The sequence below is a fragment of the Nycticebus coucang genome, chromosome 9, assembly GCF_027406575.1.
Source record: "Nycticebus coucang isolate mNycCou1 chromosome 9, mNycCou1.pri, whole genome shotgun sequence".
NCBI classification, from domain to species: Eukaryota; Metazoa; Chordata; class Mammalia; order Primates; family Lorisidae; genus Nycticebus; species Nycticebus coucang.
The window spans coordinates 131,115,940-131,140,104 of NC_069788.1; the positions used below are offsets into that span (position 1 = coordinate 131,115,940).

The 24,165-nt window shown below is 47.1% G+C and overlaps 1 protein-coding gene across 2 annotated transcripts in view; it reads left to right on the forward strand.

Moving 5' to 3' along the window:
- Positions 1–24,072, forward strand: part of PRKCH (protein kinase C eta) — a 236,819-nt gene extending 212,747 nt beyond the window's left edge. Inside the window, exons 12-14 of one of the 2 annotated variants that reach the window (XM_053602045.1) lie at positions 918–1,106; positions 21,265–21,408; positions 22,817–24,072. In XM_053602045.1, the coding sequence (XP_053458020.1) occupies positions 918–1,106; positions 21,265–21,408; positions 22,817–22,963 (480 nt within the window). In that variant the 3' untranslated portion in view covers positions 22,964–24,072. The remainder of the gene's footprint in view (positions 1–917; positions 1,107–21,264; positions 21,409–22,816) is intronic. The other variant, XM_053602046.1, reaches the window with a different exon arrangement.
- The last annotated feature ends 93 nt before the right edge of the window (positions 24,073–24,165 follow it).

Here is a 24,165-nt window from a genome sequence, read left to right on the forward strand (position 1 = left end):
GCTCAGAGCAGCTTCTGGAATCTGAGCTGCCCAGAAATCCTCAGAAACCAGAAGAGCCACTGGCTGCTTTCATGCACTGCAGCTGTGGGGGCAGCATTAAAAGGTGACACTTCCAGACTCATAGATGATTCACCGAGCGGATAACAGCTAAGAATGTCCCAGGTCCCTCTAAATAAGAATTTGAGTTAAATTTTTTCTGGCACGCTTTGCAGTCACTGTAGCCCTAAGTGAAAACACCATGGGCTCTGCTCATGGCTATTTAATTTATCTCCCTCTTGGTTCAATGATTTAATCCTAGCCCCATTTAGCAGAACTAGAGAAAAGCTCTTGAATCTCTCCCATCTGGGTAAGGGAACCCATTCTCCTCTTCCTTTTATACTGATACATGTCCAGAACTCATTCAGCTTTGGATTTGCACGTGCCATCACCTTGGCCTGAGCGGGCCATGAGTGTTTGCTCTCTTAGATGAGAAGGTATCATAGAGTTGACCACAGAGAACACAGACCCTCCCCCGTAAAGATGGAATGAAACACACATGCGATGTACGTTTGATATTTCCTAGTCCATCACCTTCCTAGTCTTTTTTTTTTTTTTTTTTTTGTATAGACAGAGTCTCACTTTATGGCCCTCGGTAGAGTGCCATGGCCTCACACAGCTCACAGCAGCCTCCAACTCCTGGGCTTAAGCGATTCTCTTGCCTCAGCCTCCCGAGTAGCTGGGACTACAGGCGCCCGCCACAATGCCCAGATATTTTTTGGTTGCAGTTCAGCCGGGGCCGGGTTTGAACCCGCCACCCTCGGTATATGGGGCCAGCGCCTTACCGACTGAGCCACAGGCGCTGCCCCACCTTCCTAGTCTTACAGAACATACTTGTTCATCAGGAAGCAAACCTTTCTCATGCTGCGCCCTCTGCACAGATCCTCCAGGAGATGCTGTACGGGCCGGCCGTGGACTGGTGGGCCATGGGCGTGCTGCTCTACGAGATGCTGTGTGGCCACGCACCCTTTGAGGCAGAGAATGAAGATGACCTTTTCGAGGCCATCCTGAATGATGACGTGGTCTACCCGACGTGGCTCCATGAAGATGCCACAGGGATCCTAAAATCCGTAAGTGTGGCTTCCCCACCAGTTCTGACCAGCAAACCAGCGTGCCCTATGTGCGTCTTGTGTCTTTTTTTAATCAGCTCCAACTAAAATGTATGTTCTAAACTGAAGAACCAAAGAATCAGAGTTTTTCTGTCTTAAGACATGGTTATTGCTGAGTTCATTGCAATAGCCCTTGATAGCTTTGTGTGCCAAATATCCAGTATTTCCAGCACTCATTATTTTAGTGTATACTCCCCATTCAGGCCACAGCAGGGTGTGAGCTCAGGTGAACATCATTCCCAGGCTGCTACGACATCAATTGTGCTTCTGTTGGCTGTGTCCAAAGAGCAGGACAAAGGGGCCTTTACCTTAGTGCCTGGAGGGAAGAAGGGTGGTTTTCCAAACCTCTGCCATCTCCTAATGCCAGCCAGTTGCCGTGCCCAGGCTCCAGGTGAATTTGGTAACGTGTCATGCTGAGGAAGACTTTTTTGTGTGTGTGCACAGTCACTGGACACCTTTCTTTGAGGTGAGGAAGAAACTTGGACACCTTTATGTTGAAAATAAAGTACGTGTAATTTGGCTCAGTTCCATAACCACATGAGTTGATCTCAAAAATCATATATTTTCACCTACTATCTGCAGAAGTGACTTGAAGACAAACAAAAGAGCCATTCTTCAAGTGGGGAGAATTCAGAACAGCCCATTTTCTGCTGGATGGTGTCTATGGGATGAGAATTACTTTCCTCAGGTTACATCCTTTCATCATTTGAGAGAGAAAGCCAAATTTGGGAAATATTAGCTATCTAGTTGACAGAATTGTCTCTTTAGAAATCTCTGGTCTTACAATCAGTGCCATTTCGGGGACAGTTTGTACATGGGCCACTGTGCTCTGGAGCTAAAGGCAGTTTTATCCCTGAGAATTCTCCATATCACTGGAAGAGAAACAACCACAGAAATCCTTTTCAGGCAAATATTGCCAAAGCGAATCATGTGTAATTCATAGCCTGATTGTGCAGCTCAGGTGCCAGCATCCTCCTAAAATTGAGAAAGCCCTAATCCCATAGAAACAGAGCAGAGTCCTTTGGGTTCTACCAAATGTTTCTTACACAGCATGTTTTCCTAACAAGTAGTCATTTGTGTCTTTAGTAGAAATTTTAGACTGGGGAAACCAAGAATGTGGCTTTTATAGTTCTACAAGCAAAGCAGCATAGAAAAAAAGCTTTTCTTTGTGGATTTATGCCATGAAGTTTCTCAAGTTTCCGGAAGGGAATCCTACTCACCTGGTCTGGCCACAGTCTTGGCATGCTGCAGAGGTGGGCTCACTCAGACCCAGAATCTGGTCCTGTGATGAGCAGGGCATGCCAGCCCCCAAGGCCTACAGCCATCACTGCCATGATTCCAATGGCCTTCCATGGTGCACATATTCGGTCCACTTACTATAGCTGATTTAGTATTTTTCACATTTAAAGACCCCAGAGTTAGTAATTCAAATGAAAATGCGAATTCGAGCGATTACGAAGTGTGTGTTGGTAGCCTTGGTGTATAAAAGTCACTATGCTTGATAACCATGAAAGGTAGGAAAGAAAAATCTGTCTGTGCCCAGCAAAATTTCCGTGCTCTCTATTTGAGGGTTCGCAATCCAGATCAGGGTTTCACTGATCAATATTTCATACCTTAGGAATCTACGTCTAGTAGAAATCTGAAGAGGCCACATCACTATTTGGTTGGACTTCCACTAACATCTGCTTCTCTTAATTTTTGTCTTGACATTTTTAGCAGTCCTCAACCTCATTTAGAGTCTCCCTGAGGCTCCAGAACTGGCTTTCCAACTCAGTCTGAAGCTGGGTATCTCTTACTCAGTCAATCCTTATAGACTCTAGGACAGGTACTAGGTTAGGGTCAAGGTTAAGATTCATACAGAATTGGGCGGCGCCTGTGGCTCAGCAGGTAGGGCGCCGGTCCCATATGCCAGAGGTGGCGGGTTCAAACCCAGCCCCGGCCAAAAAAAAAAAAAAAAAAAAGATTCATACAGAATTATTAAGATTGTTGTTTCCTAACCAGATAACTACAATTGCTTTGACCTTTATCTTTTGTGCAAAGATAAATATTTTTGGTAACAAGCACCTGTTACCCAGTAATACCCTTCGTGATCTTCACTCTGTGACAAAACAGCCCCTGGCGCCTGATCTTCACTGGAGGATGAGCTGTCCCTTCTCCTCACAGGCTCACTTCTGGGAGGCTGGGACCCCTTCATTTCCTTTTATTTCTGTTCCTAACACCAGCTGCTCCATTTGGTTCATTCCATATCATTTATCCAGTGCTCATTTTCCTTAATGGCAGTCCACATGCTATCTGGGGTGTCTTCCCCACAGCAGGGAACAGTGGTTCTGAGCTCCCCATGCCAGGCCAGCCTCCTAGCCATGTCACCGTCTAGCTGAGTGACCTCAGGGAACCCCTACATCCTCTGAACCTCAGTGTCCTTGCTTGTAAAATAGTAGGGAGAAGAGCCGTGCCGTGTGGTTATTTGGGGGATTATACAGAATAGTACAGAAACATTTCCTAGCTGCACCATAAGCATTCTGTTTCTTCCTCCTTCAAGGAACATGCCTTCAAACTAATTTTCAGGAAGATATCAGAAAGTTGTCAGATAAAATTACTAAAAATAAAATTCACTGAGAGAATTTCTGGTATAGTTTTGTACAATTTTAGGCTCCTTGCCTAAAAACAAGAAGTTCAAATGCTGTCGAGGAGGACAGCCAGCTAGTCTTTGCAGAGGACTGAAATATGTAAACAGAAGTGTGATGGAGGAAGAGAAAGAGAACAGCTGGGAGCATGCAGGGCCTGGGGAGAAACGCTGGGAGGGAGCAGGCAGGGCCTGGGGAGAAATGCTGGGAGGGAGAGGCAGCAGAGTCGGGTTGGTGAAGAACTCGCCTCCTGAGCAGGGCTGTCCAAGGGCACATCTCGCCTCCTTCACGTGCTGGCTGCATGATCTTGGGCAAATGGTATAATTTCCATGCCCCGGTTTCCTCTCCTGTGCAGTTAGGGCATCTGTGCGGATGGACCATGATCGCGTGTGCGGGACGTTTGGAGCAAGGCTCAGCACAAGGCACGCACTCAGGAAGTGTCCTCTACAATTACCTGTGAGGCCCTTATCTCTAAAAAATTACTTTGTCGTATCAAGGTACCAAGTCATGACCCACAACACATTGAGACTGCTTTCTGCCTGTAATTGCAATTTGATTTAATTAGGCCAATCCAGTCCTTTTACTGCTAGAACATAAACCTTAGAGACTGTTCATTCCAACCCCCTCATTTTATAGCTGACAAAACCACAAGGCACAGAGAAAGTATGACTCATGAAAGGCCTCAGGGAAGATTACTTTAACACGTAGATGGGAACCTTTGTGCATTGCTGAAGAACATGCAAAATGGCTCCGCCACGGTGGAAGATGATATGGTGGGCCGGCCTTTAAAAAATTAAACATAGAACTACCATACGATTCAGAACTTCTACTTCTGGATACATGCAAAAAAAAAAAAAACTGAAAGCAAGAACTCAAACAGATATTTATACACCACTGTTCAGAGCAGCTCTATTCACAATAGCCAAGCAAACCAAGTGTCCGTCAGCAGATTGATGGATTAATAAAATGTGATAATATACATGGTGGAATATTATTCATCCTTGAAAAGGAAGGAAATTCTGACACATGTTACAACCTAGATGAACCTTGAGGGCGTTTTGATAAGTGAAATAAGCCAGACACAAAAGGACAAAAATTGTATGATTTCACTCGTAGGAGGCATCCAACGTGGTCAATTTATAGAGACAGAAAGTAGAATGGTAGTCAGCAGGGTGTGAAGGAAGGAGGGATGGGAAGTTAGTGCTTAATGGGTATGAAGTTTGAATTGGGGAAGACAAAAAAGTTCTAGAGATGGATGGGGGATGTTTGTACAATAGTATGAATGTACTTAATGCCCCTGAATTATACACTCAAAAAGCATTAAAATTTCTATAAATAAATGAAAATGAAACATAACACATAAAAACCTATGGAAAGTCAGAATCCTAGAACACTAGGAGGCCGAGGCAGGAGGATTGGTTGAGGTCAAGAGTTCCAAACCAGCCTGAAGAACGAAATAAAGAAAGAGAGAAGGGAGAGGAAGAGGAGAAAGGAAGGAAAGAGAGTAAGAGAAAGAGAAAAAATTAAAAGAAAGAAAATTTAGCCAGCTGTGGTGGTAAATGCTTGTCGGCACAGCTACTCAGGAGGCTGAAGCAGGAAGATGGTTTAAGCCCATGAGTTTGAGGTTATTGTGAGCTAGGATGACACCACTGTACTCTAGTCCAGGCAACATAGGGGTGGGGGGGAAGAAACCACACACCACCAACAACAAAACCTGTGGGACAGAGTGAAAGCAGGAATAAGAAGAAAGTTAGGAAAGTTTATAGCAATAAATGCCTACATCTACAAAACTTTTGAATAAACAACCTAATGATGACCCTCAAAGAATAAGAGCAAAACAAATCCATAATTAGTAGAAGAAGAAAAAAAGAAATAATGAAGATCAAAGCAGAAATAAATGAAATTAAAAAAAATTTCAAAAGATTAGTGAAAGAAAATGATGTTGTTTTTTTTTTTTTAAAGATAAATAAACTAGATACAGCTTTGGCCAGACCAACTAAGGGAAAAAAAAAAGAGAGAAGAATCAAATAAAATTGGAGATGAAAAGGAGACATTACAACTAAAACTACAGAAATCCAAAGGATCGTTAGGGACTAATATGACGAACTATATTCCAATAAATCGGAAAACCTGGAATAAATGGATGAATTCCTAGAAGAGGAAGAAATTCAGAAACTGAATAAACTAGTAACAAGTCACAAGATAGAAGCAGTAATACGAAGTCTCCTCTCAAAGAAAAGCCCAGGACCCAACAGCCTCACTGCTGCATTCTACCAAGCATTCGAAGAACTAATTCCAATCCCACTTAAAGTATTCACAAAAATCAAGGAGGCAGTGTTACCCTCAAACTCATTCTGTGAGGCCTACATCGTGATACCAAAATCAGATTAAGACACAACAAAAATAGAAAACTATAGGCCATTGTCTCTAGGGGACATAGATAGAAAATTCCTCAGCAAAGTACTAGCAGGTACTTTGTACTAATCCATCAACACCTTCACAAGATTGTGCATGATGGTCAAGTGGGATGTATCCCAGGGATAAATGGATTGTTCAGAATATGTGAATCAACCAATGTGATGCCTCATATCAACAGAATGGAGCATAAAAACCACATGATCATTTCAACTGATGCGGAAGAGGCATTTGATAAAATTCAACATCCCCTTCATGATAAAAATCCTGAAAAAACTGGGTATCAAAGGAACTAACTTCAACACCATCAAACCATATGATAAACCCACAGCCAGTATCCTACTGAACAGGGAAAAGCTGAAAGCCTTTCCTCTGAGATCTGGAGCAAGACAAGGATGCCCACTTTCATGACTGTTATCTAGCACAGTACCAGAAGGTCTAGCTATGACAATCAGGCAAGAGGGAAAAATTAAGGGCATCCAACCTGGAAAGGCAGAAGTCCAGTCATAGTATCCTTATTTGAGGATGACATGACCTTGTATCTAGAGAAAACTAATATCAACATACAAAAGTCAATAGCATTTCTATATCCCAACAGCAAACAAAAAAGAAACCAAGAAAGCGTCTCAAATAAAATTTAATACCTAGAAATAAATTTAACCAAAGAAGTGTAAGATCTCTATAATGAAAATTATAAATCATTGATGAAAAAGAAAGAAAAGATATTTCATCCTCATGGATGGGAAGAATCAGTATTGTTAAAATGTCCGTACTGCCTGAATCAATCTACAGATTCAATGCAGTTCACATGAAAATACCAATGCCGAGTTCAGAAACGCGTGTGCGTGTGAGTGGGTGCAGCCTGTGGCTCAAGGAGTAGGGCGCCGGCCCCATATTATACCGTGAGTATTGGTTCAAGCCTGGACTCCGCCAGAACTGGAAAACAGACAAACAAACAAATTTTCGGGAGCTCAACTCAGTGAGCTGAAGCGATCCGCCCACCTAGACCTCCCAAAGTGCTACGATTACAGGCCTGAGCCACCTCACGTCGCCCAGCCTAATTCGATTTAGTTAAATATCATTCTCCCACACCTGGTTTCACTGTATCTGGAGAGATGTATGTGTGGAGGGGGGTGGGGGGTGGGGAGGGAGCTATTGTTAAGAATAGAAGATAACGGGGGCAGGGCCTGTGGCTCAGTGAGCAGGGTGCCGGCCCCATACACCAAGGGTGGTGGGTTCAAACCCAGCCCCGGGCGAACTGCAACAAAAAAATAGCCGGGTGTTGTGGCAGGCCCCTGTAGTCCCAGCTGCTCGGGAGGCTGAGGCAGGAGAATCGCCTAAGCCCAGGAGTTGGAGGTTGCTGTGAGCTGTGTGACGCCATGGCACTCTACCGAGGGCCATAAAGTAAGACTCTGTTTCTACAAAAAAGAAAAAAAGAAACTTATCCTACATCAAGCACACAAAGTAAATTCAGTCTGAGTTTAAAATGACTTGCATTTCTTCCAGAGGCTTAAAAAGACCTGGACCCCCCGGGTTACTCACAGAGTTAGGCTTTTCTGGAGTTGGAAAATTCCTTAGGCCTTTTCTCTGAAGCTGTATACCCCGTGAAGCCTGAGATCCAAGGGCATGCCGCCCTTCCTCAGAGATACGGGCCAGAGGGTTGACATACGTTAACAACATATCGTCAGAGGTCTATAGGTACTCTGCCCTGAGAAAAGGACACAGTCTTTACTTCATAATGAGTAAACTGAGTGAATGCTTGAAGATATTCTTCTATCAACTCTGTTCCCCTACGGCTACTTTCGTCTCTGTGACCTGCTCGGAAACTAGTCACTGTTTAGGAGGAAGAGATTTACTACACAAGTGATTGCATGGATGTGATAAATCTTTCCTTTCAAGTTAAATTACAGATATGTAAACAAGAAGGTAAGATGATGAAACTAATAGATAATAGATTAGGTGTGTACGTGAGTGGAAGAGTATAGAACTAAAACTTGGAATAAAGAATTTTGCTACATACAAAAGAAAATACCAATGCCATTCTCCAAAGAAATAGAAAAAGTAATCCTAACATTTCTAGGGAACCAGAGAAGACCCAGAATAGCCAAAGCCATCCTGAGCAATCACATAACCCGAATTCAAATTCTACTGCAGAGCTGCAGTAATGAAAAGAGCCACGGTACTGACATAGAAACAGACGCATAGACCAATGGGCCCAGAAATAAATCCACCCATCCATGTGAACTTATCTTCAACCAGGTGCCAGGAACATTCAGTGGGGAAAAAGAAGGTCTCTTCAATAAGTGGCGCTGTGAAAACTGGATATCCATCCGCAGAAGAATGAAACTTGCATCTCGACATAAAAAAGTTATAAAAGACTAAGACCTGAAACTATGAAATGACTAAAAGAAAACACCAGGGAAATGCTTCAGGACATTGGTCTGGACAAGGGCTTCTTGAGTCGTTCTGCCGAAGCACACCCAGCCAAAGCAAAACTGGACAGCTGGACCACGGCAAGCCTAAAGAGCTTCTGTACAGCAAAAGAAACAACCAACCAAGGGAAGAGGCAACCCACAGAGCGGGAGGCCCACTCATCTGTCCTGAAGGTCATGGAGCTTTGTGATCATTAAAACATAAACAGAATCTCGGAGCTGGAAGTCCTTAAAAACATCTTGTCTAAGTCCTTGGTTTACAGAAGAGGAAACGGAGGCTCAGAGAGATGAAGGGACTGCACATATTAGAATGGAAAGAGCACACGCTGATCTTCCAAGGACCTCACTCCACTTCTGCCCCTGTTTGCCATCTTCCTCTGGGGCGTGACGCCAGCACCTGCAGTGCCCACATCAGGGAGGGCCTTGTGCATCTCATCAGAGCATCAGCTACCACTATTGCTAACTTGTGAGTACTGATTCCACAACACGCTTGGAAACGTCCTCATCCTCACCCTCTCCTTGAACACTGGAGCAGCGTCGTCAGGATTAAGACGTGCTTGATGGTACACAAGGCTGTGTAGGATTTTATTCCTAAGAAAATTGTGTTTTATTTTTCCAGGAGGTTTTAATTTTAACCCAAGACATACGGGTGGAGTGCAGATAGCCCAGTAGATACTGACTCGTTTGCTCATGGTGCAGGTGCGTGTCAGGCCTAGCAGACATGGCGTGGTTCTGTCACGTTCTGTGTAGGATCCGGTCGTGAGCAAGGCAGACAGGATTCCTGCCCTTGTGGAATTTACAATCTAGGAGGGTGGGGAAGGAGAAAAAGCTTTAAAGGAAACAATTATACAATAACTACATACTTAGAATTTAATAAGAAAAAAGTCCAAGGTGCTTTGGAAGCATGGGTCCAGCATATCTAACCCACTCTGGGCTGTGAAAGGAGGCCGTCCGGCAGAGATAGCATTTGAGGTGAGAACCGAAGCTGAAGAGAAAGGAGGCTTGAAAGGATGCAAATGTCTTGAGAAAGGAGAGGGCCCTTACAGCAGCTCCATGTGGGCCGGCTGGGGTGTGGTGGCCCAGTGGGGGATGGAGACGAGGCTGAAGAGGCCGGGAGAGCTGCACGGACAGACAGCCTTGGCCACGGAAGGAATTTAGACTTTATCCCAAGTGTCCTTGAAGGATTTCAAGCAAATGCAAGCCATAAAATCACTATTTCATGTTTTAAAAATCACTCTGGCTATTATATAAAATGATTTCTGGTATTTCTTTCAAAATCATCCAGAAGTTTGGGGGGAGGGAACAAAGGAAATGAGATGGGGCCTGTGTCAGTGTCCAGGCCGAGTTTGGGGTGTCCTCTCTAAAATCTCCACAATACGAAATTTTACGCCAACATATGAATAGATATACACGCTTAGCATGGGGGCAGGAAGGAACATTTCTAGCCTATGTAGAAAAAGTGAACATGTTCACAAATGAAGGGCAATGGTTTAAAATACAAATTTACAAAAAGAGGAAGTGATGTGATCCACATACAAGCTTCTCTCTTGAGTCCAAGTAAGAGTCTCCAGTTCCTGGGCTGGCAGTCTGTCACTCTGATTGTATTCATCTACCGGCAAAACTCACAACAGTTATTTCTTCAGCATCCCTGAAGACTTCCTATGCCTTCTTAAGAAATGTTCTTCAGTCCCTAAGTCAGTGTCTAAGAGCACCCCAAAGAAACATTTTCATTTTTTTTTTTCTTCTGGGTAGAGTACAGTGGCATCATAACTCACAGCAACCTCAAACTCCCTGGGCTCAAGCGATCCTCCTGCCTCAGCCTCCCCAGTAGCTGGGACTACAGGCACCCACCACTATGCCCGTCTAGTTTTTCTGTTTTTAGTAGAGACAAGGTCTCACTCTTGCTCAAGCCGGTCTGGAGCTCTTGAGCTCGGGCAGTCCACCCACCTTGGCCTCCCAGAGTGCTAGGATTACAGGTGCGAGCCACCGCGCCCAGCCCCAAAGAAGCATTTTTAACAAGAGACCTGAGAACCAGGGAGTCTTCACTGGTGGACACTGCCCACGCCACTGCCTTGGGACCCTGTGGGGTTCTTTTCTGACTGGTTGGATCTACCTGTTCCCACCAGAGAGGAAGGAAAAGCTGAGATCTCCATGCCAGCCCTTGGTACCCCTCTGACCACTGCCTCAGTGTGGCGGGCCATCTTTACATGGCTTCCAGAGATTTTTCTGATAATATTTTTTGTCTTAATATATTCTCAGAGCTGTTCCTCCAATTAGGGTCTACTGGATATTTTGGTTGCCCTTTTTTTTTCTTTGTAAAGGAAAAGCTTTTCATTTGTGAAACCCTCTCAAAAATGGAAGCTCTTATTATCTGTATTTGTGGAAACTGTTCAGACACTCACTTATGTAATGTTTCGTAAAGGGGTAGATGTTAAGTCCCTTAGGGCCTCAACTGGCCTGAAGTATCTGGGAGCCCCTGAGTTGGGGCGCAGAGGGCGTGTCTGGGACCAGCATTCCCGTGAGAGTGTGGTTGGCAGGGTAGGCTCCAAGGTCTTCTGATTCCTGGTCTGATATTACCGCCGTGCACCGGCCTTTCCTGTGGTCACTTTTGCCACTCCCCTCTCCAGTCCTGCCACCCCCATGACTGTGGACTTTCGTATGTGTATGACCATGTAAAAACTTCAGACAGATGTAGGTAGAGGACAAAGGACAAGCTTGTGAGAGCATTTCCCGTGGAGCCTGGAATCCATGGTCGGAGGGCTGGTTAGAGCACACGTGTAATGTTTGGCCCAGGACTTTACTTTTAAAATTCCCCAGTCGTTAACCCATGATCCTTACAACTAAAAATAACCCCCAAGACACCCCCATATTTTGTGTTTTCTCTTTTATCTCTTTCAATGTCAAGTACTCACAAGTACATGCTCCAAAGCAAACAGCCTTGCCCCCCCGCCCCCAACTCTCAGAGGACAGATCCCAAGAACTGGCATAATCCTCAGAAGCTAACACAAAAAAGATACACAAAGGTAGACACGTCTGTGTAAAGAACGTTATAGGTATTCTAGATCGCTGACCCTAAAGATGGTTATTTTTCACATTTTTTTCAACTTGGTTTGGGAATAAATACTACATGTTTTCTGTTTCAGCTGGGCACCAGGTTTCTTAGGCTGGCACTAAATGACCCTCAAATGCTGATAATCATGAGACAAAAGAAAATACAAAGTTTACTTTGGGCTTCTGAGGTTCAGCTGGGTTTTGCCCTTGTTTGGGTTCAAATCGGCACTGGGAGGTCCTAGGTTCCACAGCCTGCTCTGAGAGGTTAGTGCTCTTTTGCTGAATCAGCTCCATCGAGAGATGCTGACTCAGGTGAGGTCACCACCCTGTCTGCACACACAGGTGGCTGGTTAAGGAAGTACTGAAAGCAGTTTGGTGTGCTTTCCTGAGTCACCGTTGCCGGTTCTGGAGGCACTGGCAACTTGGCATCGGAGGCAGATCGTAAAGTACTTTTGTCCTGAGCTTTATAGAAATTAAAGTGTGCATGCTCGCGTGGGCTTGTCTGCCACCCAGCCCGTCTGAAGTCATCATCTGCGCATTGTCTTCGGAGTCCTCTGCGCCTCTGTGCACAAGGGAGGGGGAGCCGCAGGCAGTTACGGGGTCCTCTTCGAGCTGACAGTGTGCCCCATGTATGTCACCAGGCATTGGATTCCAGGAACATTGACTGTCACCTCTCCACTTCCCTGCTCCCCTCCTGAGAGAGGTTGGGAAGCCCCAGGGACTTGCCAAGGGCGATCAGCCAGGCCAAGGCTGGGGCAACACAGATGCTCCAACTCCAGATCATGGGAGCAAGTTTATCAAATACCTCCATGGGGGAAGTCCAAAAGATAGTGATCAAAGGTCCTGTGATAAGCGTGTGGGTGGCATGCAGCCTGGCGGTCCTTTGGCAGGACTGGACTTCCCACGTGGGGAAGTGGAGCTGCTCCACAAGCCTCTGATGAAACCCTCATGAGGTTAACACCTTTCAGAAATGAACCATTTACTGATAGATCAGAGCTGGTGTCCGCAGAAAACAGAAACCAGCTGGTGTCCGCTGATCCTCCGGGAGAGTTTGTATTGGGGAGGGTTTAATCATAAAACGTTACTGAAGTTACTGTTCTCCACTTCCTTCCCCCTCGTTAGATTTTAATTGGCTAAGAATGGAGGGCCTACATTTTATATGAAGGTAGCAGCGTGAAGGATCTTTTTTAACGCAGTGCTGCACAAGCACCGTATGTCTCTTTAATCTCCACCTCAGCCAGATGGGTAAAGGTGTCAGAGCTTTTGTAATGTGAACGTGGAAACTTTTCCTCTGTGGAGGTTCGAGAACCAATGTCTGTGAGTCAGAAAAGCTTTTTAAGTTAGAAAACTCTCGTGAATAGAAGTGGTACACTTGGTTTGTTCCTCTCCCCAAAGACGAGGGCGGGTAGTGGCCTGGGGTTTCTTTAGAGGGAAATAAAGGGCGCTGTACAGAGCACCTCTCAACAATCTTTCGTTAGCACTCATTCCATAGCTGCCTTTAGGGGGTGATTCCTGGAAAAAAGGAGTTTGTGTATAGCTTGGGCATGAGGGGCAGCAGCTGTGAGTGGACCTTCCTTTTCCAGTTGTTGAAAATCATTGGAAGGTAATGAAATTTCTGCCCTGTCAGTAAGCGCTGCTGGGGCCGGTTTGCCAGGAATAAAAGCCTGCTGGCTGACAACACTGGGGTTGGCATGGTGCATGACCTTGGGTTTCTATCTCTGAGAGTCTCCTGGGACCTTTGCCTATTTTTAACCAACGTTGTCACATGACCTGCATTAAGCTCCGGAGATGGTTTGGGATACGGAGGAAGCAGTGATGGTTACAAAACAGGAGAGCAGAGTGCTGGGAGCTCTGGGAGTGGGAAGGGACTGAGCATGTTCCCAAGAAGAGGCTTCTGGATTCCAATCATCCAGCAAACCCACGGTGGATTTTAGCGACGGGCTCCAGCACTGCCCATGCCCTCTGCACAGGGGGTTTCTGGTACTGAGTTTGATTCGGAGGAAGTGAAGTACACACACCCCGCAGAAGGTTCTGACATAGGTAAGGCACTGACCATTGGCACCTCAGATACACCCCCATACTCATGTCCCACTCCTTCCGTAACGAGCTCAGGGAGATCAGCTTGAGCAACTTGTATATCATTTTTATTTTTTTATAAAGAAAAGTCTATTTAAGACCCCAGGAGAATATGGCATCTCTGCAGCTGAGGGAGATACAGGCATCTTCAAAAGGTCGGCTTTGTTTTTCTACATCCAAAAGGAGAAGAAAGAAAGGCTAAGATTATAGACTCTCAACATGGGCATAGACTGTGGAAGACACAGGTGTCACCACCCATCTGACCCAAACAGTGCGGTCAGGTGTTCTGCTTTAAGGGTTTCTGACAAAACACTCCCATCCCTACCTCAGTCACTTAACACAGGCATCCTCAAACTGCGGCCCGCGGGCCACATGAAGCCGTGCGAATTGGATTTGTTCCCATTTCATTTTTTACTTCAAAATAAGATATGTGCATAGGAATTTGTTCATAGTTTTTTGTTTGTTTTTTTTTTAACTATAGTCCGGCCCTCCAACGGTCTGAGGGACAGTGAATTGGCCCCCTGTTTAAAAAGTTTGAGGACGCCTGACTTAACAGAATAGAGTATTAAAAGATATTTTTTTTGTTTTAATTTTTCTTATGATGTACTTTATAACCTCCTTTAATTTCTGCTTGCTGAGCTCCCTTCTCCCATTTGGAGCTGCCCCATCCTTCTGGCTGGCAGCTCTTCCTTCCAGTGTCTGAAAGTGTTACCAGTATCCTGTCCTTGTTTTCTCCAGTGTAAAGAGCCTCGGTTGTCTCAGGTACAACCAGGCACTCAAGTTCCTAACAAGCTTCTTGTAGCCCTGCCCTGGGTGCGCTCCTCAGCCCTTCTCCCTTGTAATCTGAGGAAGGAGAGGACCCCGAGTGCCAGCCAAGGATGCCCGTCAGCCAACACACACACCCCTGTGGCTTCCTGTCCTGAGCGTGACGCCAGGATTCCTATCAGTCCAAGCACTGTCCACACTGTTCTTTAACCCAGAATCCAAATGAGAAGATGGGCTCTCTTCAGGGAGGCTTAGCATAGCGACCCAAAGCAAAGACTTCACGTGTCAGACAAGCCTGAGTTCAAATTCCAGCTCCACGTGCCTGAACTGTGCAGCCATGGGCAGGTTGCAGATGGTCTGGTCCTCGGTTTCCTAATCTGTAAAATGGGGATAGCATTCGCAATTGCTGCATATAGAATGAATTTGAAACACTTTGAATTCCCCGTACAACACAAGAATGTGCACCGTTCACCTGTCATAGTAATGGCTGCCTCTCAGTACACTGTAACATTTTTTTTTTTTTTTTTGGCCAGGGCTGGGTTTGAACCCGCCACCTCTGGCATATGGGACCGGCGCCCTACTCCTTGAGCCACAGGCACCGCCCAGTACACTGTAACATAACATTTATGCAAACTGTACTGTTGTTCTCTGCACTCACTCCACCACTCCTGCCGCTGCCCCCTTCCCATGGCTGTCTGGATTCCTGGCAGGAGGTCTAATGCCATGGTATGTACTTTACTAGTGCCAGCCCTGCCTAGAGAATTCCCCACAAATCCAGTCTGAGCAAACTAGAACAACTCTCCTGGCCTGTCTGGAATGGTACCATTCGTAGAAGAATGGTGCTTGGGAATGTTACAGAGATGTTTCCCCAGAGATTCAGAAAATCCGTGGGGGATTTTCCACTCTGCCAGAGCCCATCCCACTGTCGAGGGATTATCATCAGCCTCATCTGAGGTTTAAATGTTTGCCTCTGCCTTGTGGGAAGAGCCCTCTGCCTGTCTCTCCCCTCCTGTCCACCCCACCGGCCCAGCCCCTTCGTCACCGCTGCCCTGAGCCGGGGTGCTGCTGCACAGGTTGTCCCCAGATCTGTGCTTCCGGACTGCAGCCAGCATGAGAGTGTGAGAGGACAAAGACGGTGACAGGTCCTCATAACTGGGTCAGACTCTACTGGTGCCAGCAGCAGAAGACAGAGGCACCTGCCCGCCACACGCACACGTGGTGTGCTTCTTGTCAGCCCCTGTGGCCATTAGGCTCCGCACCTACAGCACAGTCGGCTGCTGTGGCTTTAAACTATGTTCTGTGTCCTACACGCTTTCTGTGCTTTGTCCCCAGGACTCCCTTCAGAGCCTTAGTTCTGGATGTCTTCTTCCCAGTCGGGAGCGTCTCTGGAATATTGATGCTCGGTGTTCAAGTCCTGTGGCCTGATTCCCTTCCCTGCCGGGTTGCCAGCCTTAGCCGCTAACTCTGCCTTTGTTTAAGGGCTGAAATCGAATGAAAGGAGAAGGTCACTTTGTATGCTCAACAGCCAAGTCCAACTGTTAGGTAGAAAATGCGGTATTCTCTGACTCCTGGAAGAAAATCTGATTAGACTAATTGCTATTTATATAACTAGTCCTTTTCCTATGAAATTAGATTTTGAAAGAGGGAAGAAATACTTTTAGCCATTGCTTTCATTTTAATGAGTTCCAGAGTACATTGGGATCCTGTTATCTCATGGCTCATAATGACACAGGACTAGTTTGAATTCCATCATCTGGAACCTCCAGCAACTCAGAAATCAACCAAAGCCGCCGCCTCTATGGCACAGTCCGCCCGACCTGAGTAATTCTCTGCCTGATCCACTGCACCCCCCCCACCTCTCCTGTTAGCACAGACACAGTTGCACATCAAAATTGGGCTACTGTTTACAGTCTTGTTTTCAGATTGTCTTAGAAAAGATTTGCTGTCAGAGAAACTGTTTTTCGAAGACCGTTCCTAGCACCCATTATTGAAGCCTCGGACTGTGGAATCTCTCCTGGCCTCAATGTGGGGTGACAGGGAGAGACAGTTGTCACCAAGGCTGACCTGAGATTATAGTCTCAGAGGCTTCAATCACATGCCTTCCTCTGAGTAAAACAGAAATGTACCTACAAGTAGTTTAGCAGGACACTCACTGATACTATTGTTCCTCGAGGTTTTTTTTTTTTTGTGCGTGTGTGTCATTGATGTTCTCATTTACTCCATGTAACCTTCTGAAGTACAAAAAAATCTTCATTTGATAGTTGAGCCAAACCGAGGCTCAGAGAGGTTTAGAAATTTGTCTGTGGTCACACAGCTCCTCCGTGGTAGAACTAGCCTAGAAACATAGTGAGTCAAACGGGGGAGCCTGACCAGTTACCCGCTGAGCCTGATCAGAGAAGATCTTTATGTGTTCTTGCCTGCTTCACAGGGAACTTCCCCGGGACTTTCTTACACAGACTGGCCTGAGTCCCCACCTGGAGCTGCCTCAGGAAGGAGCCTGGCTGGCAGCTGCTCACTCTCAGGACTGTGTGTGCCTCTCCCGTTAAATCCCACCTTGAGGAGGGCCTCAGAGGGAAGGGGGATACAGCACAAGGCTGTGAGCTCCTGACCTTTCCCCTTCCCCTGCTCCCCAGTTGGTCTACGTGCATTTGGGATAGAATCAGATTTTCCACCTGGGCCCCTCACTCTCTGCAGCTTATTAAGTGCTTTTGTTGGCCCCAGAAAACTTTCTGCTTCCTTTAGCAAATGTGTCCAGAGTCTTCCATGAAGTCACACTATTTTCCTTTCGGGCTGACCTTTCTTTCGGCACCACAGTCAGGAAGGAGGTCAGTTGAGGTGAGGCAGGTTGACGTATGACCTTAGACACAGATGAAAGTGCTTGCTCTAAACAACACTGTTGACTGTGTGGTATTTGAGTCCCATTAGGGACATAAACAAATGGAGGAAGTTTTCTGCATAGGAATTATGCTGTCCTAGTTCACAGGAGACGAAGCAGGGGCTTACGGAGAGATCTGTGCCCAGCCGAGGGCGACAACCCCCCGCCCTGCCTCCAGCTCCGCACACCTCTGCCAATGTGTGCCGGGAAAGTTCTCAGAGCCAGACTTGATGTCACGTTCCCTTAATGTCCCATCTCTGCATCTTTGGGGCCTGGGGGGGGTATCACAACCTGCCCCCTGACCCACAAAAGTTCTAGCCCCTTAGTACCACCCCTCCCTCACCCCTAGGAATGGGTCCTGTCCTGGTTTCTGTTTCATGGTATTCTTCTTCCCCCTGGCTTCCTCGTGAGTTCCACCAGCTGCCCCCTGTGCCTCTCCCTCTGCACCAGGGGTCAGGAGCATGACGGTCAGCGATGCCAGCGGACTGGCAGGGAGGGGGCTAGGGCACATGGGTCCTGGGGGTCGGACGCCCCCTTACAGCAGCAGCCACTGTGTGACTTCAGTGTAGGCCCCGTGTTCCAGACCCTCCCATTTTCCAAGACAAGTTGGAAAAATCTGACTTGTATGTGATGTGACATTTCCTAGCTTTTAAATATTTGACAAGTAACCGAAATTATTTTAAAACATACTGTGTGGACTAAGTAAAATGTGTCTGACTCTTGGGGCTGGGCTCAGTTCGAGTCTTTCTCTCCCTCCCTCCTCCTCCCACAGTCTGCCCTCCTCCCAGCTTCAGCGTCACCGCATGTCGACGTGTCTGAGAGTTAGCTCTCTGCCTGTGGCTGAACCGCGGACTTAGACCCCAGTCATCTCCAGGCGGGTACCCACACCTCACGTGCAAAGCTGAGCCCACCAGCCACCCAGACTTGACAGACTGTAAAATCCGAAGACGTGACTTTGTCTTTGTTCCCTGGGCAAATGCTGCTCCTCCTGCCCCTGCTGGTAATGCTAGTGTAGCAGGTGATGGCACCTTGCTCCCCTGTGGCCCATTTCTGTTACCAGCACCTCTACTGGTCAGCCTGCCAAGGAGGGTTGAACATCACCCGCTCCAGGAAGTTGGTCATTCTCATTCCTCGTCCACAGCCCTGTAGGACCCACTTCCCACACTTCACTCCCATGAACTGGAAACTCTCCCCATTTCTGAACTCGTGTCTTCTCAGCTGTCATTCAGCCTCGCAGGAGTTCACCTGCCACCAACCCTTCCCTTTCCGTTTGGGGTTTATTCATCACGCTGTGGCTAGAGTCATCTCCTAAATCACATGTGGCACCCAGCCCTCTGAGCCTTCTGATGGGTCCTTCTGCTTCCCCTAGCCCTCAGCCGCCCCTGCGGGCCTGCTGTCCCAGGCAGTGTGTGCCTCTGAACACAGTGCTGGCTGCGTCCTCAGATGCGATTGTCTTCCTCCTCCACGCCTGTGTTAACTTTATTCACCCCATCTCCTCAAGTGCCACCTCTTCCCTGAGACTGTCATTTGCCTCCGCACCACCAGCCCCAGGGCTGTTTGCCTGGTCCCTCTCCTGAGCTTGTTTCATCCAGATGTGTCTGACGACGTCTGTGAGCCTCTCCCCTTCTGGTGATTAGCTCCAAGCTGGTGAGAAGCTGTCTTTGTCAACTGCACCTCCCGTGCAGCCTATTGTGCTGCCTTGTGTCCAGTGGACACCTGTGAGCTTTTGTAAAGTGGACTAGGGTTTACGTTTAGGTACAGGGTAGCTGCATCTAAAGGGCGTAAGTCAAGATATGAAAAATCAAAACAACATAGCTCATCATTTACCAGAACCCTAAGAGAAAGTGTCAGGCACCCCCAATTCCAGGGATGTACTTGTGAGAGGAGGAGCAGCTGTGATTCCGTCACCTTGTCCTCGGGGCCCTGTGGGATTCAGTGGCGGAGACAGGGAAGACTGGGCAAAGTCTCTGGGACACTGGGACACTGGCCTGGAGAGTCCTGCACTGTTCCTCTTGCCCAAAAGAACAAGCCGTGCTCACACATTCACACGATGTCCTCGTGTGCACCCTTGGCAGGCCTGGGAGTTTCCCACAGGCCACCTGGGGCTGCTCTGCCGTCTGCGCCCTTCCTCTCGGGAGCACTGGGCTGCACTGGGGTTTGTTAATTGGCTCTTAGAGTAGCAACTTCTCTTCCATCAGGAATCGTATCCCATTGACTCTCCTAAGGATTGAGCATCTACTCATTTCCTGTTTGTGAGTATTTTCCCCCATCACTCCTGAGTTGTACAGGTTTATCCAGGGAGAACACAGGCAGTGTGAGCTCCCAGTGCCTATGGAGCTCAGTGGTCACCTGTAAGACAGCCATTGCCGAAGTCCGTGCTGACGACTGTCAGTGCTCGGGCGGCCCCTGTTCTGATGGGCCTCTGGAGCTCTGAATGCTGCTTTTACTCCTGATCCACCTCTAACCCAGCACCACCTGTGGCCTTTAATCCTTGTCACCAGGAGAGGAGAAGCCATCAAACGTCAGTGTCGTCTTCATTTTTTTATAATCTCCCTTTGAAGCTTTTTAAAAAGCATTTTACGAGGTCTGTCCTGTCACACAGCTCAGGAACTTCTGCAGCCTCCCCCTCCAACATTATCATTTTCATTTGAACCAACACTGGAGGCTGCAGAGCTTGGATGTCTGGAGTGACAGAGCGGCCACCTCTAAACACTGTCTCTTCACACCTCCACCTGCAGTGAGATTTTCTTTTTATTTGCCCTGAAAATTGGGCTGCAAGGCCGTCTCTGAAAGCTTTGCTCCTGTCCTATGTTCACAAATCAAACTTGGAAAGGGACGCTTGGGGGCCATCATACATCTGTTTTTAAAGATGGCTTGATTTAAATTAAAACAAAAGCAAAACTTATGCATCCAAGGCAATTTTCTTTTCAAATGAGAAATTAGCTTAAGTGTCTTGAAATTGAGAACCATGTTCTGGCTATGAAAAGGGGATTATCCTGGACTTGTCCTTGGTGATTAAAGCACCTTTGCTGACTATTGTGTGAACGCAGATTTAGCCGTAAACATTTTGATAGGAGCTCAACACAAAGGAATTTTCCCAATAAATCCCCAATACAGAGGATTTATAAACACACAATGCTTACATGTGTGACAATGGTTGTTTTTAGTTTTTGGTCTGTGTAGCGATGGAATCTCAGTCATTAAACCTGTTTCAAAACTGTGGGTGGGGGGGGCATCTTGACAGAAAATCTTTCCATCTGGAACTATGATGTCTTTGCTGCCTAAGAAAAGAGGCCAACTTTGTTTTTTGTAGATCAGGAACACAGAACAGAACTTTCCAGTTTTTCACCTTTATAGATCTTTAAAAATAACGACTCTCACTCTTCTATCTGTGGTCTTGTCAGAGCAGGAATGCTGGCCAGCCGGTCGGGAACACTGGCCAGGCGGTCAGGGCATTCAGAAAAATGGCACAGCTGTCTGTGAAAGAAGCCCCATTCATAAGATGCCTGCTGTCCACAACTGCAGTGCTGGGGAAAGGCCCGCTGTTCTACAAAGAGCTTCTTTGCTTTAAAGAAGGAAGAAAAATATGTGGTATTTACAGAAAAGAAAACTGGATCCTTCTGCCGTCTTTCAGTGGTCATGTCTGAAATGGAAGTGGGGAGGGCTGTAAATCTGCTCAAGCCGTGGGGCCCGTGAGGCGTGATTCACCCTGCAGTGCTGGCCTGTGTGGAAAACCCAGCCAGCTCAGCAAGACGGGCCAGAAAGCCTCGGAGGTGGCTCTGCCAGAGGCCGTGCCCGTGCCTGCGACAGGCAGCGGGGGGTGTGTGAATGAGTGATTGACTTTCCTTCCCTTTCTCTCTCCATCCCTCTCCTTCTCTCAGTTCATGACCAAGAACCCCAGCATGCGGCTGGGCAGCCTGACCCAAGGCGGTGAGCACGCCATCCTGAGACATCCTTTCTTCAAGGAGATCAACTGGGCCCAGCTGAACCACCGCCAGCTAGAGCCGCCTTTCAGACCCAGAATCGTAAGTGTCCACGCTGTTAGAGCAGACTCTTCTCTTTCCACCAAAGTCCACCGGCCAGCCGGATGGCCCCTGTGGAGTGACAGACTAGAACTCCAGCCAGACACTGTGGGGCAGCCTCAGCTGGAAGAGGCCAAGCTCCCTGCCCCTGAGGCAGCATCTTTCCACGTATCCTGGTTTCTTTTCACAAAGTTTTCACCTCTCACTGCGCCTGGCTCCATCCTCCCTTCACCTAAGTTAAAACCTCCCAGGGTCTCAGAAGCCTGAAACTTCCCAGGTTCCCCCCAGAGAGTCGGCTAATTGAGAGAGTGGCTGTCCAGCCAGTCTCCTCCCATTCCTTAGTCAGGGCCTCTGCTGTGCCTTTCCCAAGCCCCTGAGAAAGCAGAGAATATGTGAGATGCTGTTCACTACTCCGAGCTGGCCCCTGGGCTTGGAGAGCCTGAGTCTGTACGAGCTGCTTTGGCATAGAGCTCAGGCCAGAGCAGGCCAGGCGCCCTGTGACAGAGAAAGGCAGGGAGCACCAAGGGCTCCTGCCCACGCTGTGCAGCCAAGTGGGGTGGTAGTCCCGAGAGTGGTGCAGCTCGTGGCAGAGAAGCCGGGGCTTGTGATAGAGCTAGAGTTACGAGGAAGGGGGAGTTCCTTGGGCTCATTGAGTCAGGTAAGAGAAGTGAGAGGCCCAGCACTGGTGGAAGTGGTCTTTCCAGTATTCATTTATAAAGCTGTAACACACAGCTTTCCTGAGCACACAGCCAGCTTAATCAGTGGCAACCTTGCTAGGCTGCTGGACACCAGGCACCCAGAGGTGAAGCCATTTCCTTTGGTGAGCGTCCCCCTGCCTAGCTCTCCTGGGACTAGAGAAAGCAGCACCCTCAGAGGCTGGACCTGTAGTCCTGCCACACAGCTGGCTGTCCGTGGGTGTAATGCACCTAGTGGGTAAAATGCGGACAGTTGTTCCCTAAGCTCAGCATTTCCAAAATGTCTCTCAGGAACATCTCTTTGGGCATCTAGGCCTGTGTAGGAACAATAGGTGGGCGTGTGTGGAATCCGCAACTTCAGCTGACAAATACAGCCATGCACCTTCAGCAAGGCCTGTTGGGAAGTGCCCTCTCGGTGAGATGAGAAGGGAGGGTGAGGGAGTAGCTGGTCCGGGTGACCACGTTAATTCCTTAGTCTCCCTGTGAGGCTGGCCCGTCCAGCGAGATTTTCATGGGATTAGTGAGTTGGTGGTTGCCAAGTCCCATGTTGATCCCCAACACAAGACAATGGCGGTAAAGCACTGCTTAATCACAGTGACCGTCCCTGTGAATCGTACCACTCAGCAAGCCTCAGAGCAGTGCTCCGAGTCACCGGATGGGCTGAGCCTCGTGTGCACAAAGTCTGACCCTTGGTTTCCTTTTTTTTTTTTTGGCAGAAATCCCGAGAAGATGTCAGTAATTTTGACCCCGACTTCATAAAGGAAGAGCCAATTTTAACTCCCATTGATGAGGGACATCTTCCCATGATTAACCAGGAGGAGTTTAGAAACTTTTCCTATATGTCTCCAGAACTGCAACCATAGCCTCCCAGAGAGTGAGAGGGATGGTAAGGAGACTCAAAAGGGAAGAGAGATTTTCTGGGTATTTCCTTTGTGGGAATTCCCTTGCATCAGCCTTAGAACAAGAGCCTTACCTTCGAGGGACAAATGGAGAACTCCGAAGGACAGACCTTGAAGAGATGAACTATTTCAGGAGGAGCCATGATACTGGAAATAGTTGACACCCAAATGACATTTTATAAGGAAGTATACCGTTCAACCTATGAGTATCTGTGGCTATTTCAGGCTTGGGATATTAACAGGTGCCAAGAGGAGAGGAAGTATGAAGAATAAACTAGATTCTAGAACTTCTGAGCCAAGCAAGCTTTTTACATCAAGACACAGATTACAACTTTCTATAGGCCACCTTGTTCTTTAAGCCAACCAACTCCTGATGCAGCAGTCTGTAAGAAGCCTCTACAGAATTTAAAGCCAGTAAAGAATTTAAAGGTCTAGTAAAGGAAATAAATGTTTTTCCAAATAGATTCGCGCTGAAGTAACAAAACAACAGTATTCCTAAAATTCAGCCACTTAAAGCCTGCTCTTGAAGGTAGATGCTGGGCATCAAGACAGTCGCCACAGTTTATTTTTTATCCTTACTTTCTCTCGTATCTATTTATTGAGTTTCCAGTGACAGGGGCCATGCTACCATAGATCATACATTTACATTTATGAAGCTTTCATTCATTCTGGAGTCTACTGACTGACTTGAATGGTGTTTGCATTCTGTGAAATGCCTCTCCACGTTGCATATGGCACAATTCCTCGTCTGTACATCACTCTTTTTTCAGAGAAAGATCACTGCCACAACAGCACGATGACTAGCCTGCTGACCTGGGGAATCTGATCACGTCGATACCACTCCGGGCTCATCAGCAAAGAATTGCAGGCTACACGTGTCAGTGACCCCCACTTACGGATTATACATTAGCAGTTTATTTATGTTTTAAGAGACAAAGATGTTTGTTTGATATACGCTTTAATAATTAGAAATGGATCTTGTACACAGGGAATATATCAAAGACAGACATTATATGTACCCGTATATGCAGTTGGAGAATTTTGGCTGGAAATAAACGCATTTTGTAGCAAAAGGAAATTTTTTTGTCTAGGCCGTTTTTTTTTTTTTTTTTTGTCTAGACCCCTCCCAACAAGGAAGATAGAGTTCCAACCAAAATGAAAGCTTT